Source organism: Myotis nattereri, assembly GCF_964212035.1.
Source record: "Myotis nattereri genome assembly, chromosome: 18".
Classification (NCBI taxonomy): domain Eukaryota; kingdom Metazoa; phylum Chordata; class Mammalia; order Chiroptera; family Vespertilionidae; genus Myotis; species Myotis nattereri.
The window spans coordinates 22,704,816-22,726,334 of record NC_138093.1 but is presented as its reverse complement, the minus strand read 5'-3'; the positions used below and the strand labels follow the sequence as shown (position 1 = coordinate 22,726,334).

Here is a 21,519-nt window from a genome sequence, read left to right as displayed (position 1 = left end):
TCCAGCGCCCCCGTCAGCTTCACCCCCAGAAACAAAGGGCCCAGGAAGAGCAGAGCGTGTCAGGCCTGCTCTGTGCTCACAGCCCTGAGCTACGCAAGGGGACTCCTCCCTCAGACCTGAGTCCCTCCTGTCAGGCCCGCACTTCTGATGCCAACCCCTGGCATTTAGGGAGATTCTGGGAACACGGGACCCTCCCCGCTCCCAGGACCCTGGATGGACCAATATGGAAGGGCTTGCCAGCCTCTCTGCTCAAAGGCACCTTCCAGCCGGGCCGGAAGGACAGGTGGAAAACACATATGCTGCTGTCCGCAGGGGAACTCCTCACTCTGCAGACCTGCCTGCGCTTTTGTCCCAGCAGAAACCCCGGTACAGAGGGGGGCAGGAGAGGAAGACGTCGCCAACGCCCACAGGCCAATGGCGGCCAGGACACCCACCTGCCAACGTCGCTCCAGGGCCACCCTTGGAAAAGGCCTTGAAGAACTGGAAACAAACACACAGGCAGAGTCAGTGAGTGGCAGGTGCGGCTGAGGGCAAACGGGGTGCCTCCTGGAGCTGCGTTCAGACCCAGCTGCTCACGAAACCGGTGGCTCTGGGCAAAGGACCTAAGTTGGTGAGCGCCCGTTTCTTCACATGAAAAGCCGACTGAGCTGGACGCGGACTTCCTTCCCCACTGTCCTCGCACCCAACCCCTAACCCGCAGGCTGAGGCACCGAGGGAGGCTGGAGGCAGCCGCCCACACGCTTGACGGCAGGTGGACGGGCTCACCAAGCCCCAGAGCCAGCACGAACGGCCGGGAAGATGTGCTGCATGAACGAATAGGAAGACCACTGCTACTCTCCCTCGCAGACCCATCTGACAACATAAAGTGAAGTGAGGTCAGACACGCCCTGGAATTGTCAGCCGCCCGCGGAGGCCATCTGTCCTTGTCCCTGGTCTTGGAAAAGGGGTGGAGGCTGCTGTCTGTCCACTCAACTCCCCCCCTGGCTCAGCCGACGCCGCACGTTCGGTCCCGCTGACGGGTGGACCGGAGCCTCTGAAGAAACAGGTCTGTAACAGACAGGCCAATTGGACTCACAGCTTTGCCCTTTTCCCACTTACATGACACCCCAGGCCCAGTCTGACACTCCCGGGTGAGAGGACAGACAGACAGACGGAAGTAAGGGAGCGGCCAGAGTTCGGTAGTCCTGCCAACAGCCACGGAACTGCTGGGAAAGAGCCCGCAGCCGGGAAGAGGACTTCTCCTGAGGTCCCTAACCTCGGGGCCACTGTGAACACCACTGGCCTCTGCCTCCAACAGAGTGGCCAGCTGGCCTTGCCCCAGGCTGGTGGCGGAGGCAGCCCTGCTGCACGCTGGCTGTGTGGGCAGTCATGAACCTCTAGGAGCCGACGTCTTTAAAGCGAGGATGACACCATGCATTCCGTGAAGAGCTGCTGTGAGGAGCCAGAGATGATACCCTAAAGAGCTTAGAACGGGGTCGGGAAATGTCATCATCATCATCCCTCCCCTTGTTCCCGCCTCTTAAACACCAGGTGAGAACATGAACTTTCACTCCGGTGAGAACCACCCACTGCCACCTGCCATGCACACTCCGTGTTCCTAATGGAGTTCTTCGCAGCGACTGGACATGTCTGGAATTAACAACATCGCATGCTGGCCTGACCCTGGTGAAACGATCGCGAGTGTCTTGGACTGTGACATGAGAGCAAATAGGAAAGCGTGTGCAGGCATTCAGGGCTGACGTGGTCTCTCACAAAACGCACCTCTCAGTGGCCCGGTGCTCACACACAGCAACCCCGAGGCTGATCCTTACAGCTGTGGTTTCCATGGCGACGGCACCGCTCTATGTTCAGACAGACCAGGCCCCGGCTTGCTGCACAGGCAGAAGACTCCTGACACGGCGAAGCCTGACACCGCTGGCTTTCCCAGGGCTACAGCTGGCATCTTCGGTGACAGCAAAGTAGCACAGTAACTTCCTCACCACCGGCAGGTTACCAGGTGCCTTTAGAAGAGGCAGGCGTTACCGCCATCAAAAGGCAGCCTCCCGGACCTTCTGCAGGCCCAGCCACAGACGGCGTGGAGTCAGACAGGAGCCGGGGTTAGCGAGAGTGACCCAGGGGGACGCAGGGACTCCAGGGAAGGGCTCACCTCCTTCCCGGCACCTCTGTGTCCCCCTCCCCCCGCCTTCCCTTCTGTCCTCAGACGCTCCCATCCACCTAGACCTAGAACAACGTCACCTTGAGCTCCTTAGGAACTTTTCCTGTCAATTAAGCTTCCCTCTTTCCCCCTTTTCCGCCAGCTTCTCCCCTATGCCTAACAGATGCATGCAGATCCTCCTAATCAAAGCTGTTGTGGGCTTTTTTAAAGAGGAAGGACCAGAGGGTAAGGAGCATGGGAACAGAGGGCAGCCCTCCTTCCTCCCCCAGTTCCGCACGGCCTGGTCCCCTGCAGCCAAAAGCTCCAGCCCAAATCCGCTTCCCTCCTCCCACTTCCCTTCTCCCTTCGTGCCCAGGACCAGTGCTGGGGTGCGCTCAGCGGACCGGACCGCCTCTGGCCAGTCCAGCGGCCTTCCTGCTCCCGCTGCAGTGTCAGAGCTATCACTGCCTCCCTCCCCCATGCCAGCGTTTGCCATTTTTGTGCCACGGTTTCCTGACACTCTCCTCCTTTGCCTTCAGGTCACCACCCTCCCTCGTGTGCCTGACACGGACCAGCCTTCTTGGCCACCTTCAAGACCTTCCCCTCGCCCTTGTCCAGTCTCGCCCTTGGCTCCTCTCCATGCCCTGCCCACCGTCTCTCCCACAGCCACAGGTCAGATGAAGACGCTCTTCTGTTTACAAACCCAGGGAGGCATCTCACAAAGGAAGGGCTCCACCTGCGCTCCTGAATGAATGAGTGAACGAACCAACGAGTGAAGGAACAAGCAAACCTGAGCGTCCCCCTCGCCAACATCATCTCCTTCGTCTAGTGATTTGCAATCTGACCCCTCGGTCTCAGATCCTCCAGGTCCTAGACTTCAGCTTCTTCCTGGTGCCCTCCACACAGGGGTCGGGGCAACACCCCCCTTTCTAAGACTGAGTCACCCCTCCCCCAACCTGTGTCTCCACCTCTGTTCCTACCTCACCCAGTGACCCCAGCACTGCCCTCCCCCACAGCCCCTCATCCAGTCAGCTGACAAGTTCTGAGGACCTGACCTTCGTGAACCCTCAACAGTCCTCTAGACCAGCCGCCTTGTCCGGACCAGGGCCGACCCCGAGCTCCTGGCCTGCTGTGACAGTCCGGCCCGGTCCTCACTTCCTTCGAAGTTTTAACAGGCTCAGTCTTTCCATTCCCCAACCATCGTCCTCTGCCACTTCGCTACCTCCCCCCAGGCATAATTCTGGTCTGGCGCGTCACCCCTCCAATCTCTTCCCTGACTCCTCACTGCCAATGAATGATGCCCAGCTCACCACATCCGAGTCCTTCCAGGGCCTGACCCCAGGCTTAGCTCCCACTGCCCCCCATTCCCTACACTTCAGCTTCAATGGACTTCAACCTGAACCTCCCACCCACCCGCCTGTCCACCTCCCTGACTGGGGGGGCAGGACTGCCAATGGCTAGTTCATCTCTGCCAGCCCCTTTGGGCTGGGCACAGTGTCCGGGACATGGAAGTTACTCAAAAGACATCTGTTCAGTTAAACTGAGAATCTCTGCCCTTTGATCACCTTGGAGGCTCATGTAAAAGTCACAGCAAAATCTGGTCCGGGCACATTTTTGCCCTCTTATTAAATCAGCTGTGGGAGGCGTGTGCCCTGCCCAAGGGAAACCACCGCACGCTGCGGAAACAGGCAATTAGGGCTCCAGCGGCGAGTTTTCTTTTCTCCAGGAGCACCCGGCCCCTCTTCTTCCGTCGCTTTACATGGGAGCGTCTGTCCTCCTCAACCTCGGAGCCCCTGGAAGACCCCCACATCTCCCTGAAGGCAGGAGACCTGCTGGCATCGGGCAGACCTTTACCAGCCTAACCAGGAGCAGCTGCCTTCTGAGGACAGAACAGGGCTGGGAGAAAGCACACTTTCTAGGGGTGACCATCAACGGCGTGGAATCCAAGCTTTTAGAACACGTTTTAAGAAATATAACTGAGTCCCCAAATACCTTAAGGCGAGCCCAGAGGCTCTGCAAGCATAACCATTCCTCCGTTGTGGACAGTCAGTGGAGGAGATGGCAGAAGGGCAGGCGACTGAGTGAGGGCCCCTCTCCTTTTTCCCGAGAGGGGCAGGTGACACCTTTCTGAGTCCTGTCCCCGCCTGACATCACACCCTCTAGCAAGAGCCACGTAAGGTAACGGCCCAGACTCCATCCGACCGGGTGTCCACACTCCCAGCCTTGAATGCAAGGACCCGCCACGACTGGGCTCCCCGCTTCCTGGCATGACCTCAGCCCTGCACGGGAGCCTCCACTCCGGCCAGACCAGTCTTCTCAGCACACCACATCCTTCCCACACGGGCCTTGGCTCTCCCCTCCCACCCTGCCCACACTCCTCTCTCCTAGCCCGACCCCACCCGTCCTTCTGCACCAAGCAGAGCTCCCCTCTCGCAGGAAACCCTCTGATTCTCGAGGGAAAGAGCTCAGTGAGCCAGCACAGCCCCAGCATTCGCTGCCCACAGACCACCCACTGCCTGGCAACTCGATGGTGAGCTCTGTGTCCCTGTGGGCAGGACCTTCGTGTCCAGCCTCTCGGGCTCCTGGCCATGCCCACGTGCCTGGCCTCTCCCACAAAGGTGAGCACAGTGCAGTGCACCGGCAAACACTCACGCAGCAGCTGCTGATGGGCAGACCGCCTCCAGGGCAGTGCCCACCGAGGAGCCACCACGAGGCCCAGGGGCAACGGGACAGAAGACAACCAGCATTTCGTGAACAGCAAGTAACACTACAGTGTCCCAGCCCCTTCACACGGAGACTCATTTCACACTCGGCAACAACCTATTAAGTAGGTATTATCATCCCACTTTTACCGACAGGGAAACAGACCTGTGGCCGGGGCTCTCCCACGTCACACACGGTAAGCAATGGAGCCATGTCAGTTATCCCCTCGAATCTTGCAAAGGGGAGACTTCTGTCCTCTCCCACCCCGGTGCTGCTGGTCCCTGTCATCTTGATCCCACCAGGCCTTTGGCCACAAAGGGTCCTGGTCCATGACGTACTGAGGGGCAGCCCTGCAGCCCACGGCAAAGCCCTTTCCCCCCAGAAGTTCCAGCCCCCAGGTGCCAAGCACCACCCAGAGCCTGCTGGGAACCAGGCCCTCCCCTGCACTTTTGTTTTCTTCCAGCCGGGCTCCAGCTCCCGTCTGCGGGCCCGCCCGGCAGCGCCAGGTGTTTGCTAAACAGGCTGGGCTGGTGGAAGCTCAGTTTGCTCATGGTGACAAAGGGCAGGAGGCAGAGGAAAGAGGCAATGACACATGGGACAATGACCTGTCACTGGGGGTGGCCGGACTCGTGTGTGAGCCTGTCCCCACCCCATCAGGAACTCGCTCTTCCCTTCTTCAACCCGTGTCCTTCTCTTGGTGCCCTCACAGCCTTGGAGGGTAGGACTGAGGACAGCTCCAGTCCCAGGTGGCAGCAGACACGGCAACCAGGCTATCTCTGGCCGTTCGCCAGCCGGGCCGACCGCTAGGGTCTGCCCCTCTTTCTAGGGCACAAAGACACGCTGCCCACGGGCACACCGGGCTCTCACGGGCCAGAATCTGCAGATCAGGAATCGTTGGAGTAGTGTTTTCCAAACACTGAAAGCAAACTAGCCCCCAGTTGTAAAGTCAATTTAGTGAGTCACAGTATTTTTAAAAAATAAGCAGAACAGCCCAGCCAGTGTGGCTCAGTGGTTGAGCGTCGACCATGAACTACGGTTCGACTCCCGGGCAGGGCACATGCCCAAGTTGCAGGCTCCATCCCCAATGGGGGGCATACAGGAAGCAGCCAACTGATGATTCTCTCTCATCACTGATGCTTCTATCTCTCTCTGCCTCTCCTTTCCTCTTTGAAATCAGTAACAAATAAAAACATACAGAACAGAAAGGATCAGTGTGTACAGCACTTAGAATATTGTTTCATGAAACATGTGTTTCTGTGATAACAGATACCACCTTCTGGGACTCTGTTAATGTGCACCCCTCACTGCAGGTCACACGAACAATGTCTGGACGCCTCTGCTCAGGGTCTTAGAGCAGAGACCCGCCAGGAGCTCGACCCACGGGCGCCCTGAACTAGAGCCCCAAGCTCAGGGCACTGAGCGCTCTCCGTGCCGAAACTGACCTGCGGGCTCCTCGGGAGAGGCAGGGAGGTCACACCACTGCCTCCGGGTTCTTAAGAAATGGGCACATGACTACCGGCCTGGCCACCCAGGTGCTGCCCGTGTGGAGGCAGGGGAAGGTCAGGGCCTTGGCTGGCACAGCCAGCTGGGCGGTTAAGGGGATGATTCATCACTCGAGGCATTCGGGCTGCGTGTGCTGCGTGACCTGGGTAGGCATCGAGGAGCTGTTAGACGTCCTGGCTGCCTGGCCGCCTCCTTCACACCCACTGAGCCCAGCCTCTCCCAGGCAGAAACAGAAAGCCCACGTGCCAGGCCCCACAGAACCCCCACAGGGTGTCTTGACCTGGCCACGGTGCCAAGGCCAGGCCCTTTCCCTGTGCCGAGGCCCCACCCCCCCATCCCGGGAGGACTCCCTGCTGCCTCGCTGGCTCCCACAGCTCCCACAGGGCTGCTCACCCTGGCTCAGCAGGGAACAGAGTGGCCCGTCCTCTCCCTGGGAACAATTTTCACTATTTTCAGTTATATATCTTGGGGCCAAGGAGAGGGCATGGCCCTGCCAGGGAGGTCTTTTAACTGGAAAGGGATGATTTACGAACAATCTCTCTGCTGCCACCTCTAAATGACAGGGCCGGAGCTGCTGGCTCACCACGCTGTTCCCCGGACCAGCCTGGCCTCAGTGACCAGGGGCTCGGCCTTGAACCTAAGTGGTCACAGCAGCGCGAAGGGAGCTCCATGGTCGTGGAAACCCTGAACCCTGGGGAACAGAAAGGTCGCATGGAGTCTGAGCTGGACATGGCTGGAGCCTGGGCCTGGCTTCCCAGATGAATGGAGTAATTAGGCTGAGCTGTGGCTCCCGGTTCCGCTGGGAACGCGAAGCCCGAGCGCAGAGATAGCTGGTTCTGGGGTCAGAGGCCTTTTGTGATGATTGTTAGTGGCTTTAGAGGAAACTGCTTTTCTAGATGCCGTTGCGGTGGGAGGAGGCTGACTATTTAGAGCTGGAGCTAGAGAGACAGAGGTTCGGTTCCAGCCTCGGCCTGAGCCCTGGGGAGGGTGCTAGGTAGATCTGACAGCCTTGCTGCTCTGGGCTCTCAGGCCTCCCGATGAGAGCCCTGGACGGTGTTCAGACGTTAGTGGCCGGCTGGAGGGCAAGGCCTTGGCTACTCTGAGCCAGAGCTGTGGTGACGGTGCTGGGTGTGCCACCAGCCTCCCGTGATGTGATGGAGATCCCTGCCACCCAAGGCATTCTGGCATTGTGACCGTGGGGTGAGGCTACCCTGACAAGTCACTTCCGAGCTATTGGGGTTCAAGGCACTTGTCTGATGAAGATGAGGCTTGCCCATGTCTCTGGGGGACCACTGGGCCACCTGAGTCTGATCCTGCCACGGACAAGTCAGCGCCTGAACCCTGGTTTTCTAGGGTTAGATCAGATCTCCAAAGCTAGGCGGTCTGGAGGGAGAGGAACTGGGAGGAGGCGCCTGGGGGCTGGGAGCTCTCACCAGCCCAGGGGGTGGTAATGTCTTCACAGCCGAAATCTGCCCACCCCCACGCCCCCCACACAGCCCCCTTCCCTTATAAAGGGGACTTGCCAGACTGCGTGAACCTCTTTCTTTTCTGCCTCCTAACTCACATCCCTTTCTGCCTTTTACGGTGTCTCGGCGGCTGGGATTTAAACAGACCAGGAGCATCAGAGAAGCTCAGAGCTGGCAGCCGCTCCCCCCCACACACCCCTACCCCCACCCGGCCCCCAGGCCCGCTGCCCGCTCCCCGTCACGCACCCTCACGGTCGGGAAGCCGGGGATGTTGAAGTCTCTGCAGACTGCGCTGTTGGTCTCGTCAGCACAGTCCAGGGCAGCGAGGTTCAGGGCCGGCCTCCAGTCTGCAAGGACAGAAACAGCCAGAGAAGGAAGAGGGGCTGGCACCTCTGCCTGCTCACCTCCCCCGTGCAACACCCCACCCCCACCAACCCCCAAAGCCCTTAAGAGAAAGGCCCCCCCTTCCTCAGAAAAGACCCTCTGATACAGTCAGGTGATGCATTTGGCTTGTGCTTAGGACACAGTTAAGCAGCACAAACAATGCTGTCTTGTGATGGCATCTGTGTTCCCCCTAACTGGGGCAGGGGGCTGAAGGGAGATGGGGGCTGAAGGGAGATGGGGGCGGAAGGGAGATGGCGTCGCAGGGAAAAGCCCTCTACGGAGGACCAGTTCCAGAAGGGCGGAGAACACGCCTCAGGAAGTTTGAAATTTCCCAGGGGACCCTCGGAGACGTTTTTTGACCAGAGGAACTGGCACTCAGCCCAGCTCGGGTGGGTGGGACGCAAGGTGCTGGCGACCGGCTCCCCAGCCAGAGAGGGAGGCAGGAAGTCCGGGGAGGATGGGGGAGGCACAGGGAATCTAGGAACCACAGGGAAAGAGCCCTGAGGTCGGAGTTCGGAAGGAGTTTAACAGCTGCCCAGCATCAGGCCCCAGGCTGCAAATCCTCGTAACTTACTGGCAGAGAGAATGATGGCATCGACCTGGGCCACAGCCCAGGATCTGGGAAACAGAAAACAAACTCATCTACCAGGCAGGCCTCCAGAGCTCCGATCAAGGTCAAGGTGCCCCTGAAACACCCACCAAAGTTCCCTGTTACTACGAGGCTGCTCCGCTGGAAGGCAAGATCCATGTGAAGCCACAGGAAGGACGAGGTGGCGACGGGCTGTGCCATGCCATGCCGTCTGTTAGATCCCTAAAGGAGTTTGGGCACAGGAGGACCTGCCCTGGGGACTGAGCATGGGCCTGGCAGGAGAGGTGGAAACTGAGTGGAACCTCGACAGCCAGTCCAGCTGACGGAATTGAACGAGCAACACGAGAAGCAGTGGGTTGGGACCCTCTGAAGGAGACCAGATGGCTGGAGAAGAGGCACAGGGGTCCTGGGAGCGCTTGCGGGGGGAGGAGGGGTGGCTGACTCCCACAGGACCTAGAGCCCCAGCTCTCTGGGCAGATGCATGAAGGAGGAAGCTGCCTGGTGCCACATGTGCTCCCCACAGGGCCCTACCCCTCCTGGAGTACAAGGTGGGGTGGGGGGTGGAGGGGTCGCCTAGTACCCATTAATGTCCGAATAACACCCCTGAGAATCATGGCTTTGCCAGGATCTCTTACCTCACCCCGAACCCGTCCCTTACGATGTCTGAAAAAGCTATTTCAGAAGGCATCAGCGCTCCCAGGAACATGTTATGCCTAAGGGAGGAGCGTTAGCCTCACTTCCACAAGACAGACAGGCCAGACGCAGGAAGAGGCAGGACTCCTCCCTGACAACCCTGACCCATCCCTCAAAGGGAAGACTGGTAGCAACTAAGCTGGTCCTTCTTGCGGGGACAGGAGGGAGGGACGGGGACCTGGAGGCAGGCCTGTAACAACACCCACTCCCTCCGGGTCCCTCCTCTCCCTCTTCCTTTCTTGCCTGGCAATCACTCTTGGCACTGAAGCTTCTGGAATCCTGGCGGGAGGCAGTGAGCGGGGGTGGAGGGGAAAGAGGGATCGTGCTTAGTGTTTAGCAGAGACGGGTGGGCCACGTCCGGCCATGCCACTTCCACAACCCCCACTGCTCTTTTGGGGAGCTCTCTCGGCTCCCCTGGCACATGAGGGCGGCAGTTTGCGTTTATCCAAATGTCTGCAAGCTGGTGTGCACCCTTTGGCTTTAAATCACTTGCCGAGCAGCCGCACAAACTGGCCGTGCTCAGGGCAGCATCTCTCCGGCCCTCCCGGACACTCTACCCCCCGGGTGTTGGCACCACTGGATGGGGCAGCGCCGGGCAGTCCGCCACAAAGGCCCAGGAACCCCAGCCAGACTCCGAATCCCGCCCAAGTCTCTCCCCATCTCCTCCCCATCCTACGTTCTTTACTCGCCTCACCACTAACCTACCCTCCCTGTCTAGTGCGTTTCTCAGGGCAGCCCCTCTCCAGAAACTGCTCTCACCAGCCACCAGCCACCAGCCACCAAGCGAGCCTTTCTACCTGCCCATGTGGTTATGCCACTCTCTACTCAGGATTCTCCGGTGGATTTCTCCGATTGCCTTTAGAAGGAAACCTACAGCCCCAAGGCCGTTCTCCACGTGTCCCCTGCCCACCCAGCCCCCTCTTTCCACTTCCCCCAAAGGCTGAGCTTATCTTCCATTTGTCGGGAGCCCTCGGCCCCCCAGGAAGAGCTGCCCCACAGGCCCAAGGCTCTGCTTGTGTTTCTACCACATGCTCACAAGCCTGTCCATCCCCAAATGTCTTTTCATTTTTGCATCCTCACTGCCTAGCACACAGTAGGTGCTTAGGGACGGCTGACTGGTTATTCAGTCGCCCTAGGCCAGGAATGGCTCCCAGCTGCCCTGTGCAGGAGCTTCTGCTCTCAGCCTCAGTATATCCCCAGGTCCAGGGAGGGGTGAGGTTAACACCAGTCACCTGCAAATGCAGGAGGAAGAGAGGCCCAGGCACAGGGTTTTGCCCTGGATCACAGGGAAGAGCTCCCAGGCTTGCATTCTGTGGGGCCCCGGGAGGGTGGTCACCCCCATGGCCACCTGGGCAGACAAGAGGCCTGGCTTCTTCTGTTCTGCATCTAAGCCTCTGTTCACCTTGTTCGGGGAGACCCACAGAAGAGGCCTGGCTGTTTTCCAAAGCGTCAGCAAGTCAATTAAACATAAGGGCAGAGCTGAGAGGCAATTTCACATCCTTCCACCAGGGAGGGCCGGGCAGGGTGACCGAGGACCACAGGCCTCGACTGCCCTGCTCCCCTCCAAGAACACAAGTCACCATCCCTCGGGCTGGAGTCAGTGCCCGCTGCCCCCTGGGGCACAAAGACTCTGAAGGGATGGGGAGAGGAGAGAAGAGAAGAGAAAGGGAGCGTTCAGTGAGCACCCAGGGGACACCCAGGTGGTCCCACTCCACCCCCGCCACTCGAGGTGCTGTCACGGCCCCGCTTTACAAGCAAGGACAGGGACTGAGAGGCCTCCAGCCGCCCCGGGGTCAGGACACTACCTCTGTATTTTCAGTTTGCTCACTCTCTTCCAGGAGAGAGGGAAGAGTAGAACCAGCTTTGTCCTCTGGTTCCACACCAGTCTCTGTAGCTCACATGGTCAATATCACAGACTCAGCTCTTACTTGGATGAGAATGATATTATGTGCCTGAGGGTTTACCATGGGCCTTATTGATCGAGTTTAATGGTCCTAACTACCCTCTGAGAAAAGTAAGGTGCTTATCTCAAGGCCTGCTTTCCTGGACTGTGAAACAGAGATTAGAATGCCGTGTCCAAGGCACACAACCAATCAACGGTGAATCTGGGATGTGAACCCAGAAAGTGAGCCCCTCTGCTGGTCTCGAGGGCCCAGGACCGAACAGAGAGCTGCTCTGTTGGCTTCCCTACCTGGAGGCTCCGGGAGGGTGGGGTTGGTGGTAAGGACAGGGGATGCCTGGGAGTTCCCAGCCCCTTGCTCCTGGGCAGTCTTTGCCTCCTTCCCTTTAAGCCTGATTCCCTGGACCTCCAAGAAATGGAACCTCCAAGAAATGGAACCAGGGCCTCTTCTTACCTGCCCCAGACCCAGGGGGAGGGAGAGGGAGAGGCTGGGGCCGGTCAGGTGCTGGGAGAGTCCTGGCTGGGGAATGTTTCTCAGGAATATCAATGTCAATACCTTAATGAGCCATAATGACATACAGATCTGGTCTGCACGAATCACCGTGGCCTGACTGTGCATCACTCTAGTAACAGCGCAGGAGTGGAGAGGACCTCATCTGGGTGCGACACGTAAAGCAAAGGGCACCGCTGTCACGGAACGGAACCGGGAGAGAGCCTTTTTAAAGTGGCAGGTGACTTAAATACCATCACCTGTAGGCCTAACACCACAAGATCAGCAGCAGCAGTCCAGCCCTGCTCTGGGGAGGAAAAAACCTCCCAGTGTGATTACTGCCCTGGCAAAGCAAGTTCTCTACGAGCAAGAGAGCAAATGAGCCAATGCAGCAGGGATGTGTGGGGAGGCGGGTGTGACCTAGACAGCTGTGACCTGGACCTGGGGTGGTGGCTGAAGGGACGTTCTGTGGTAAGGGGATGATGGGCTACTTCTGAGGTCCCAAGCAATGCCCCCGCCCCGCTCACAAGTCCAGGGAGGGGCACTGGACCCAGAGTCACCAGACTCGCTTAGAGCTCTAACTGGCCGAAGAGGCGATGAACCCCATACATGTCCTCTCTGGGCCCCCGTTTCCTTGTGGGTCAAATGAGGGCCCAGGTTGGTGTTTTCTCATGTCCCTTCTGGCTCTGATGACCGTGTAGATGCTACACGGCAAACACAAGGCGAGAAACATGGCCGTGAGGCCTGTGGGTGGTGAGCAAGCCTGGGTCTCTACTGAGGCAGAGGCCAGACCCACCAAGAGCCAGCCAGGTCCGGTGGTCAGAACTAGAGCCCCACCGAAGTGTCTAGGAATTGTCCTGACACAGGGAGTCAGCCAGTCCTATGAGGTCACCACCTCGCCCCTTCCTCCCCATGGCAGGCTTATGGGCAGTGAGGTCACGAGATGAACAAAATACCTTCCCTGCCCCTCACACCTGGCTGCCGCCCCAGGCCTGAGTCAGGAGGAACCACAGAACCAGCCGAAGGCTCGGTCACTCACATTCCCATGAGTCCTGTGAGGCTCATGCCACTGGCCTGCATGAGTGTCCAGTGGGCTCCGGCCCCGGGCCAGGCTCTGCCTAGGCATCGCAGGGGTACGTGGAGGAGGGCTGGTCTGTGCCCTGGAAGAGAAAGGGAGGCAAACCAGCACTGCTCACCACCACTCAGACATCCGTGTCTCATCTCCACAACCCTGCACAGGCCGGGTCCCACCTGGCACTTCCTTCCTCCTCCCCCCACCTCTCCACCGGCCCAGGCTCGGCAAAGTCGGAAAGGGCTGGGCTCAAGGACCTCCTCTAGCATCTATGATAAAAGACAGCAACTATTGCTCAGAGATCTCATAAAGATTATACAGAACCGTGGCCAGTAGAGGCCCTTAGCAAAGTGCCTGGCATTAGGGGAGGGTGCAATTCCTAACTGCTTGAATGAAGGCCTTTGGTGACCAGATGGCCTCCTGTGACTTTCCCCTTCCCTGAATTCCTGCAACAAGAAATGACTCAGTGCCCTGGCCGGTGTGGCTCAGTTGGTTGGATCATCGTCCCGTGCACTGAAGGGTGGCAGGTTCGATTCCCAGTCAGGACACATACCCGGGTTACAGGTTTGATCTCCAGTCAGGGTATGTACAGGAAGCAACCAATGCATGTTTCTCCCTCTCTCTCTAAAACCAATAAAAAAGAAACAAACAGAAACCATAACGGATACAGACAACAGGGGGGTGAGGGCATGTGTGGGGGGTAGGGGTGGGGGGATGGGGGGATAAGGACACATATGTAATACCTTAATCAACAAAGAAAGAAAGAGAGAAAAAAAAGATACCAGCACTGGGTCTAGAGCCCACCCTAACTCAGAAAAAAAAAGAGAGAGAGAAATTATCTTATTTCATTAAATAGTCCAAAATACTGTTTGTTTGAAACAATTAGAATATCTGATTCTAAAGTAAAAAATGTTTTAAGTTGTGGCATTTGAATCACTTGAGTTTTACACATTATTTTGATAGTAATTAATTTTTCCTTATTGTTCAAAAGGTTATTGACAAGTATCCAATGTCATGTTAGTTCAATCTGTTGTGAAACTGTTACCTACATTAAAAGTTAAATACTTATAAAAATAAATAAATAAAAGGAAAGGAAACCATGTCCTCAGATAAGAATTTTAAAAATCTTTAAAAAAGAAAAGGAAAAAGAAACGACGGAGCAGCTGTTGGCCCTTTGCAAACACCGCTTCTTCCTGGAGCCCGTTCTCCTGCGGTGTGTAGCTCATTTCCCGCAAATGCCGTGCAAACTATGCTTCGTACACAGAGGTCACTCAACAAATATTTGCTGACTGATTAGCCGGTGAAGAGTAAGGCAGGTCTAAAATAACACAATCCATTTCCCAAACATACGTCAGGCAAAGAAGAGGTGCTCCGGACTAGAAAGAGGTGAGCCAGGTCCTTCAGTGCTCTGCCCCAGAGAACCTACCCCACAAGTCCCTGAAGCAATGAGCCCTAGCCAGTCAGGTTGAATGCCTGAGGCCAGCTGGACAGGGCTGCAAAATTCTTCTCTCCCCCCACAACCTTCCATAGTCTTGCTGCTCCTACCCTAGATACACACACCATGCGCAGGGGGCAGAGGCCAGGGGCCACCCTCCGTGGCCCAGGGTGGTGGGAGAGCAGCCCTTTGCTGGCCCACAACCAAACTTTCGCAAGGAACCTCAGGACAAAGATGAGGGGAGAGAGCAACCTGGCTTCTCGGCAAGGCCTCCCCAGGAAACACGCTGTGGGCTTGGAGGGGGGCCTTCTCCACCACTGCAGGCGGCCAGGGACCTTCCTGACGTGATCTTGCTTCGGGGGCTGCCTCACTCCCACCACTCACAGGACACCCACTGTCTACCTACATCTCTCACCTCTACAGACTTCAATGCTCCCGTTTTCCTTTCTGATGTTACATTTTGCTTTTGGCTCCCCCCCCCCTCTTTTTTTTTTAGGGACTGTCATTCCATGAACTGGGGAACAGACCCCCTTTGGAAGTGGCAACCCTGATCCAGAAGTAGGTTGGGTCAGTACCTGCTGTGCTGGAAAAGTCTGGGTTGCAAGAGGCCAAACACCTGAGTCAGCTGGAAGTTAAGCCTCTCAGGATATGAGAGACTCTTCAGGATACGAGACTCTTCTAGGCTGAGTCCATCTGCGGCCGCTAAGGACCTATAGCCTCAAAGTGGAAACGGATCTCGGATTTTTACGAAGTTCAGGCCCACAAAGTCCCCTACACCCCTAATGGGTTCCAATTCCACGTTCAACATTCTTCCTGCCTCCTAATCAGATGTGCTGACATCACTGAAACAGTGTGAAGAGCTGCTGAGAAATGGCACACTCAGTGATGGGACCAGAGAGGCATGCAGACAAGTGTCTACATGCAAACTGGAGGGAAAATGGTTTATTGGTTTCGTTTAGAAATAACTTCCCTGGACCATACGGTTTCTTCGGTAACCACTGTCCAAGCTACTCATGGAAGAGGTGGTCTGAGTTTGAAAACCACCTCCAAAAGAGCTATTCGACCATGAACAGCTGAGTGTATATTAAACAAAAAAATACCAAGGGCACAGCAGGGGAACAGTAGTTCCAATTCTCCTCTTTCCAAGAAAGAGGCCTGTTTCTTAAGATGCCCACAGTCCTCATTCAACGACCACCAATGATGAGGAGCCCTGCTAGGCCCCAGCGTCAGGAAGTAGCTCTATTCAGAGGCAGCAAATCAGACGCAAATCACTACCACCCAGCCACTCCTGCCCCCCAAATACCACCGGCTAGGGCAGATGTGTGACACCACAGCGGCCTTTAAACTGTGGAAACTCGGAGATAATGTCTGCCAAGCGCTTAGGAAGATGTCCGACATGTACTCAGCACTCAGTAAATATGAATTACTATTATAATCACCGTATTCCCTCGGCTCTAAGTCTTCAGTTTTCAAAAATGTTAACATTTCTATAGCAGAGCACACCTTTCACTCCCTACACATAGGGGCCTTCTTTTCGCTCTACCCCTCGGGCTGTTAGTAAATGAATGGGGTTTCCCACAATGGATGGGGCTTTTTGAATCAAAGCAATATGGTTAGAGTGGAGCAAGGGCCAGACACAGGCTAACCCGCTGCCTTCAGTCCGGCCGCTGGGCTCACGGGGGTGAAGCAGAAGGGCGTGAGAGGGTGCCTGGACCGGGGGAAGAGAGCAGGAGGGGGCCCAGGAGCTGAAGAGCTGGAGGCAGCAGACCTGGACCGGGCCCAGGAAAACGGCCTCAAAGGTAAAGCTGAGAAGGGACGTCCGCGAACCAGCTGGGTCAACCCCCCATGAGGGGGGCCAGGAGGGAGGGGGGCCGAGTGAGTGTCAACGCCTGTTCTCCCAGCACCGACCCACAGCAGCTGGGGAACCGGGCGGGCGGGCAGGCGACGGGCTGCCTGCGCAAGAAGAGGACGGGAACTGACTGCCACGGGCTGGCCCGGAGGAAGCCCTAAGGTGTCAGCCGGGAAGGAACAAAGGAGACCCCGCCGCAGGGATGGGGCAGTCAGCGGGAAAGGGCGGACGGGGAAGCAGGGCCGGTCGGGGGGCCCAGGCCGCGAGGTTGGGGGGGACGGAGAGAAGCTCAGACAGGGGCCAGGGAGGACAGAGAAGGGAGGGCGCAACCAGGGAGTGGGGGGATGTGAAACGGGGGAAGTGGGCGAGGCGGAGAGGAAGAGGTGGGCGGAGGCGCCGGGCCGGGGGAAGAGGGTCGAGGGGGAGGGCCCTCGGCGGGGCAGGTGGGTGGGGAGCGTCGGCCCGGCGGCGCCTCGGGTGCGGGCCTTCCCTCCGGCCCCGGCTTCTCACCTTTGACGTCGTTGGCCAGCGCCTTCCACGTTGGGGCGAAGGCAATGCAGTGGCCGCACCAGGAGGCAAAGAACTCCACGGCCCAGGCGCTGCGGGAGTCCTGCAGGGCGCGGTGCACCGAGTCCGCCTGCAGCAGCGTCAGCGGGTCGGACGGCGCGTAGAGCGCCGAGCGCGGGGCCGCGCCAGCGCCGGGCACCGCCGGCAGCAGCAGCAGCAGCAGCAGCAGCGACGGCGGCGGCCCCGAGCCGCGGCCGCACCAACCCATCCTCCGCGCTGCGCCCACCACCGCGCGCAAGTTTCGGATGAGTTGGTGCTGGTTGGCGGCGCCGCACCTCCTGCCTCCGTCCCGTGGGAGGAGCTACTTGGCCCCGCCCCCCGCCGCTCGGCCCCGCCCCCGCCGCCCGGCCCCGCCCCCCGCCGCTCAGGCCCCGCGCTTCGTCGCCCTGCCCCTCCCGCGGCCAGTGGGCGGGGCGGGACCTACGCACCCACGTGCCTGAGCCCAGTCTGGACCGCGAGCGCCCCCTTCGCGGTTTACCGAAGCCTCGGAGGCGCGCTAGCCCCATCCCGCCTTGGATCCAAGGAAGCGGGGAGCGCAGCCCAGGCCCTGGACCCCTCACCCCCCCCAAATGGAAGGAGTGGGGCGTCCGCGCAGCTGCTAGGGACTTGGGGAGGTCGTTTGGCTTCTCACAGGCCCTGTATCCAACCGAAAATGCGTTGGAATAAGCGATCAGATGTAGTAAATTAAAAACAGGTGGGAGAGGCTGAAACCGGTTTGGTTCAGTGGATAGAGCGTCGGCCTACGGACTGAAAGGTCCCAGGTTCGATTCCGGTCAAGGGCATGTACCTGGGTTGCGGGCACATCCCCAGTAGGAGGTGTGCAGGAGGCAGCTGATCGAAGTTTCTCTCTCATCGATGTTTCTAACTCTCTATCAATAAAATGTATTAAAAAAACACAAACAGGTGGGAGAGAAGACCGACCGGTGGTAGGACAGGCGCTGAGTCTCTGACCACCATGACTCCCACAGGGATCAGAAGTGTCCACACCGCCTGAGGCCCGTGACCGCTCAGCCCTTTCCCATACTTCAGGGGGCCTGTAACTTCCCTGTCTGCACAGCCTAGATCCTGTAACACCCCTGTCTGCAACCCATCCACACCTCCTGCACATAGCCACTCCTTGGCCCCTCAAGAGGATAGATAGACCTGGGCAAAGCTGATGCAATCTCTCTGGTCGAAGCTGTCCTGGCGCTATTGGGGCGGTGAGTTCTAGGGTCTCGGGAACCACAGTATGATCTGAGGAGTGAGGAGCAGGAGCTTGGATGGGCACATCCCCTTGGCCCATGAGTTTCTTGCTCTTTGGAAAAGGGCATGGTTGGAAGAGGGCCAGGATGCTCAGAACCCCGTTTCGAATGCGGTAACATTCGAGCCAAAGACCCAAACGCAGTGTTGGAGGAAGCCTTGTGGCAATCTGGGATGAGGGAGCTCCCGGGAGAAATCTGGAGGTTGGGGCTTTTGTTGCCTTCCTGTGTTCCTCTTCTCTGTGCGCAGTCTCGAGCTACACAAAAAAATTACATGTTGACCGGATGGAGTGTTAGTACCTCCCCAACTCCTCCAGCCAACTCCAGATACTGGCTCCCCACTTCCCGCACTTCTAGCAGCCACTGAGACCAGGCCTGGCCCAGGGTCATCAGGACAGATGGTCCTCTAGTGACCTTGGATTCCAGGGGCTGGATCAGGTGCCAGCAAGAGTCAAATGCCTTCCAATGTCTTCATTGTTAAGCAGTAGCTCTTTCCCCCAGGGGCCTGATAATTAAGGAGACAATGTCTGCTAAGCATGCCCGCCTGAGAAAGACACCCTGGATGAGTACACAAAGATGTGCTTGTTCACATATCTGTTTCGGTGTCAGAAATGGAAAAGAATACAAACTGCTTGAATAGATTAGAGATCCTTTCTTGGCAATGGGGCCAAAGAAACTGAGAGTTATAAAATCTGGGGTTCCAATATCTTGGAACAGGGATTTTTGACTTTTTATTCTCGGAAACCTTTGTTTAAATGTAATCTTTTTTATTTTTTAATTCTTTTTTAAAAAATTCTTCTTTAATTGATTTTAGAGAGGAATGGAGAGAGAGAGAGAGAGATAGAAATATCAATGATGAGAGAGAATCATTGATTGGCTGCCTCCTGCACATCCCCTACTGGGGATCGAGCCTGCAACCTGGAATGTGTCCTTGACCGGAATCGAACCCGGGACCCTTCAGTCCGCAGGCTGATGCTATATCCACTGAGCCAAACTGGCTAGGGCTAAATAGAATCTTGAAGGGAAGCTTAAACCAGTGGTTCTCAAACTTCTGGCCCTTTAAATACAGTTCCTCATGTTGTGACCCAACCATAAAATTATTTTCGTTGCTACTTCATAACTGTAATGTTGCTACTGTTATGAATCGTAATGTAAATATCTGATATGCAGGATGGTCTTAGGCGACCCCTTTGAAAGGGTCGTTCGCCCGCCAAAGGGGTCGCGACCCACAGGTTGAGAACCTCTGGCTTAAACAGACAAAAGCAAGCTGAAGTCCCTCTTTCTGTGGTCTTTGGGGCTTCTTGGAACCCCAGGGCTCCCCATGTCACCATTTGAAAGCCACTGGTTTAGAACTGAGAGCAGAAAATACAAGAATCACAATTTGCCCTGCTTGCCCTTCCAGAAGCTTCTTGGGATGAAAAGGTGGCCGAGAAGGAAATCTACTCAGGAATGGGGTACAGAGAGGGAAAGAGTGCTGAGGAAAGCATTGAAACTGGGGGCACTTAGGAGTACCTACCCAGGTCCCCCGCTCCCCTTCCTACAAGCTGTAGGACAGTGGGCCAAGATGAGCCCAATGAGAACAATAACAGCATTAGCTGAAACTTTGCACCTGCTTTTCTAAGCACGTACAGATATCACTCACGTAACCCTCACACCAGCTCCCTGAGGCTGGTGGCATTATCATCCCATGTTTACAGGTGAGGGGGCTGAGGTAGGAGCCTGCTGACTTTGCCACTTGTGATTCATTCGTGCGTTATGCATGACCTAAGAGAGGGAACTGGGGAGCCGGTTAACCAAAAATGAGGTAGATGGCGAGAGGAATGCAGCTTGTACACAAATACAGGTAATTATTATGAGCAACACCATCGTTTGGGGTGAAATATGTCATCCCCTAGCAGAGCATCAAGTGACCTGCCACTTACTCATTTGCAACGAGGATCAGAGAGGCATGTAGCCGGGAGGCAAATGCCCAGCAACAGAGAAGGGACCTTTGCTTTGTCCCTTCACAACTCACCTCGAGGTCTTCCTGACGCACCTGCCCAAGCTGAGGTTGGATAGAAAACCAGTCCTGAGAGCCACGAAAGAGGCCCCGGAGTCTGTGTGGGTCGGGCACGGAGGAAAGTGAAGGCACATTCAAAGGGCTTGCTGGCGGGGGTTCATGGGGTTAACGGTTAACTTACAGAGGTGTGTGTGTGTGTGGGGGCGGGGGGCGGGGGTGGTAAAGGAATGAGGCTCCGGCAGGCTAAGAAAGCTGCTCCGGGTTATGTGTCTAGGAAGTAACATACTCCAGAGCCCACCCTGGACCCAACAGACCACTCATAGGCCCGGTGCCGGAAGGAGCTGGGGAGGGAAGGACACAGCCAAGGCCTGAAGCCACGCTGTTCTACCTCTGCAATCTGGTGGCTTCCCATGTTCCAGATAAACCATTTCATATCTTTTCCTGTCTCTTTAAACCTCCAACACCCTCCTATCTTCACAAGAGACCTCCCTTCAGTCGTTTTGATGACAAAATAGAAGCCATCAGACAAGAGCTCCCTTTCCTCCCACCATCAACCTTCACCTGTGCTCACCTTGGCTCCCAGCTCCTTCGTCCCATCAAGGCCAACCCTTCCCCCTGGACTCTGGGTCAGGGCCCTCTCATCGCTCAGGGACTTTGCTCCTGATCCCCCTCCACCCGCCCTTGCAAAGCTAACTTCGGTCTCCACTAGATGGGTTTCTCCAGCGAACAAACGTGCCCTCTGGCTCCCCCTGAACACCGACAAAATGGAACTCCCGATGAACGTCCTCTTTCCGGTGATGGCCCCATTTCCCTCCCTCTCTCCACAGCCAAGCTTCACAACAGACTTGTCTGTGCTCCCGCCTCCACTTCCTCGCCCTGCCCTTCACTCCTCAGCCCACTCCTGTTTGGCTTCTGACCTCACCACTCGGCTGAAACTGCCCGCCAAGGTTCGCAACCTGCTCCCTGGCGCCCCACCCAGTGCTCACACCTCTTCCTCTTGCTCAACCTCACTCCGCCTTCGACACAGTGGATGGCTCCATCCTTGAAACACTTTCTTCTTTCGGCTTTTAGTTGAAGCCCCAGGAATCCATCTTCTGTTGCTGCAGCAACAAGTTATCCCAAACTTTGTGTCTTAAAAAACACAAGTTTATCGCCTTACAGTTCTGCGGGTCAGAAGTCCGACAGGGGTCTCACGTGCTAAAATCAAAGTGTTGGCAGTGCTGAGCTGGAGGGATGTGGTCCAGGTGGTCCCTGCCACTGGACCTGTGGGCTGGGGGGAGCCAGTGCCGTCCCGGGTCCTGGAACTTGGCAGACCAAGCCTCCACCTTCAGAATTCTCCGCTATCCTCTAAAATTCTCCCTGCGAGCTGTGCCTGACTGTGGCCTTCCCCTTTGCTAACAGTGATGGCACCACACACACAAATCCATAGATATGCAAATTGGTTTAGGTAGGTAATTTTGGGGGGCTAAATAGAGACCCTTATTTGATAAGTATTTA

The 21,519-nt window shown here is 56.9% G+C and overlaps 1 protein-coding gene across 2 annotated transcripts in view; it reads right to left on the bottom strand.

Moving 5' to 3' along the window:
- QSOX1 (quiescin sulfhydryl oxidase 1) overlaps nt 1-17,070 on the bottom strand; it is a 37,799-nt gene extending 20,729 nt beyond the window's left edge. For both annotated transcript variants that reach the window (XM_081112888.1, XM_081112889.1), the window contains exons 1-3: nt 16,729-17,070; nt 8,053-8,153; nt 435-480 (exon numbers count right to left, since the gene is read on the bottom strand). In XM_081112888.1, the coding sequence (XP_080969014.1) occupies nt 435-480; nt 8,053-8,153; nt 16,729-16,993 (412 nt within the window). In that variant the 5' untranslated portion in view covers nt 16,994-17,070. The remainder of the gene's footprint in view (nt 1-434; nt 481-8,052; nt 8,154-16,728) is intronic.
- Nucleotides 17,071-21,519: the final 4,449 nt, after the last annotated feature.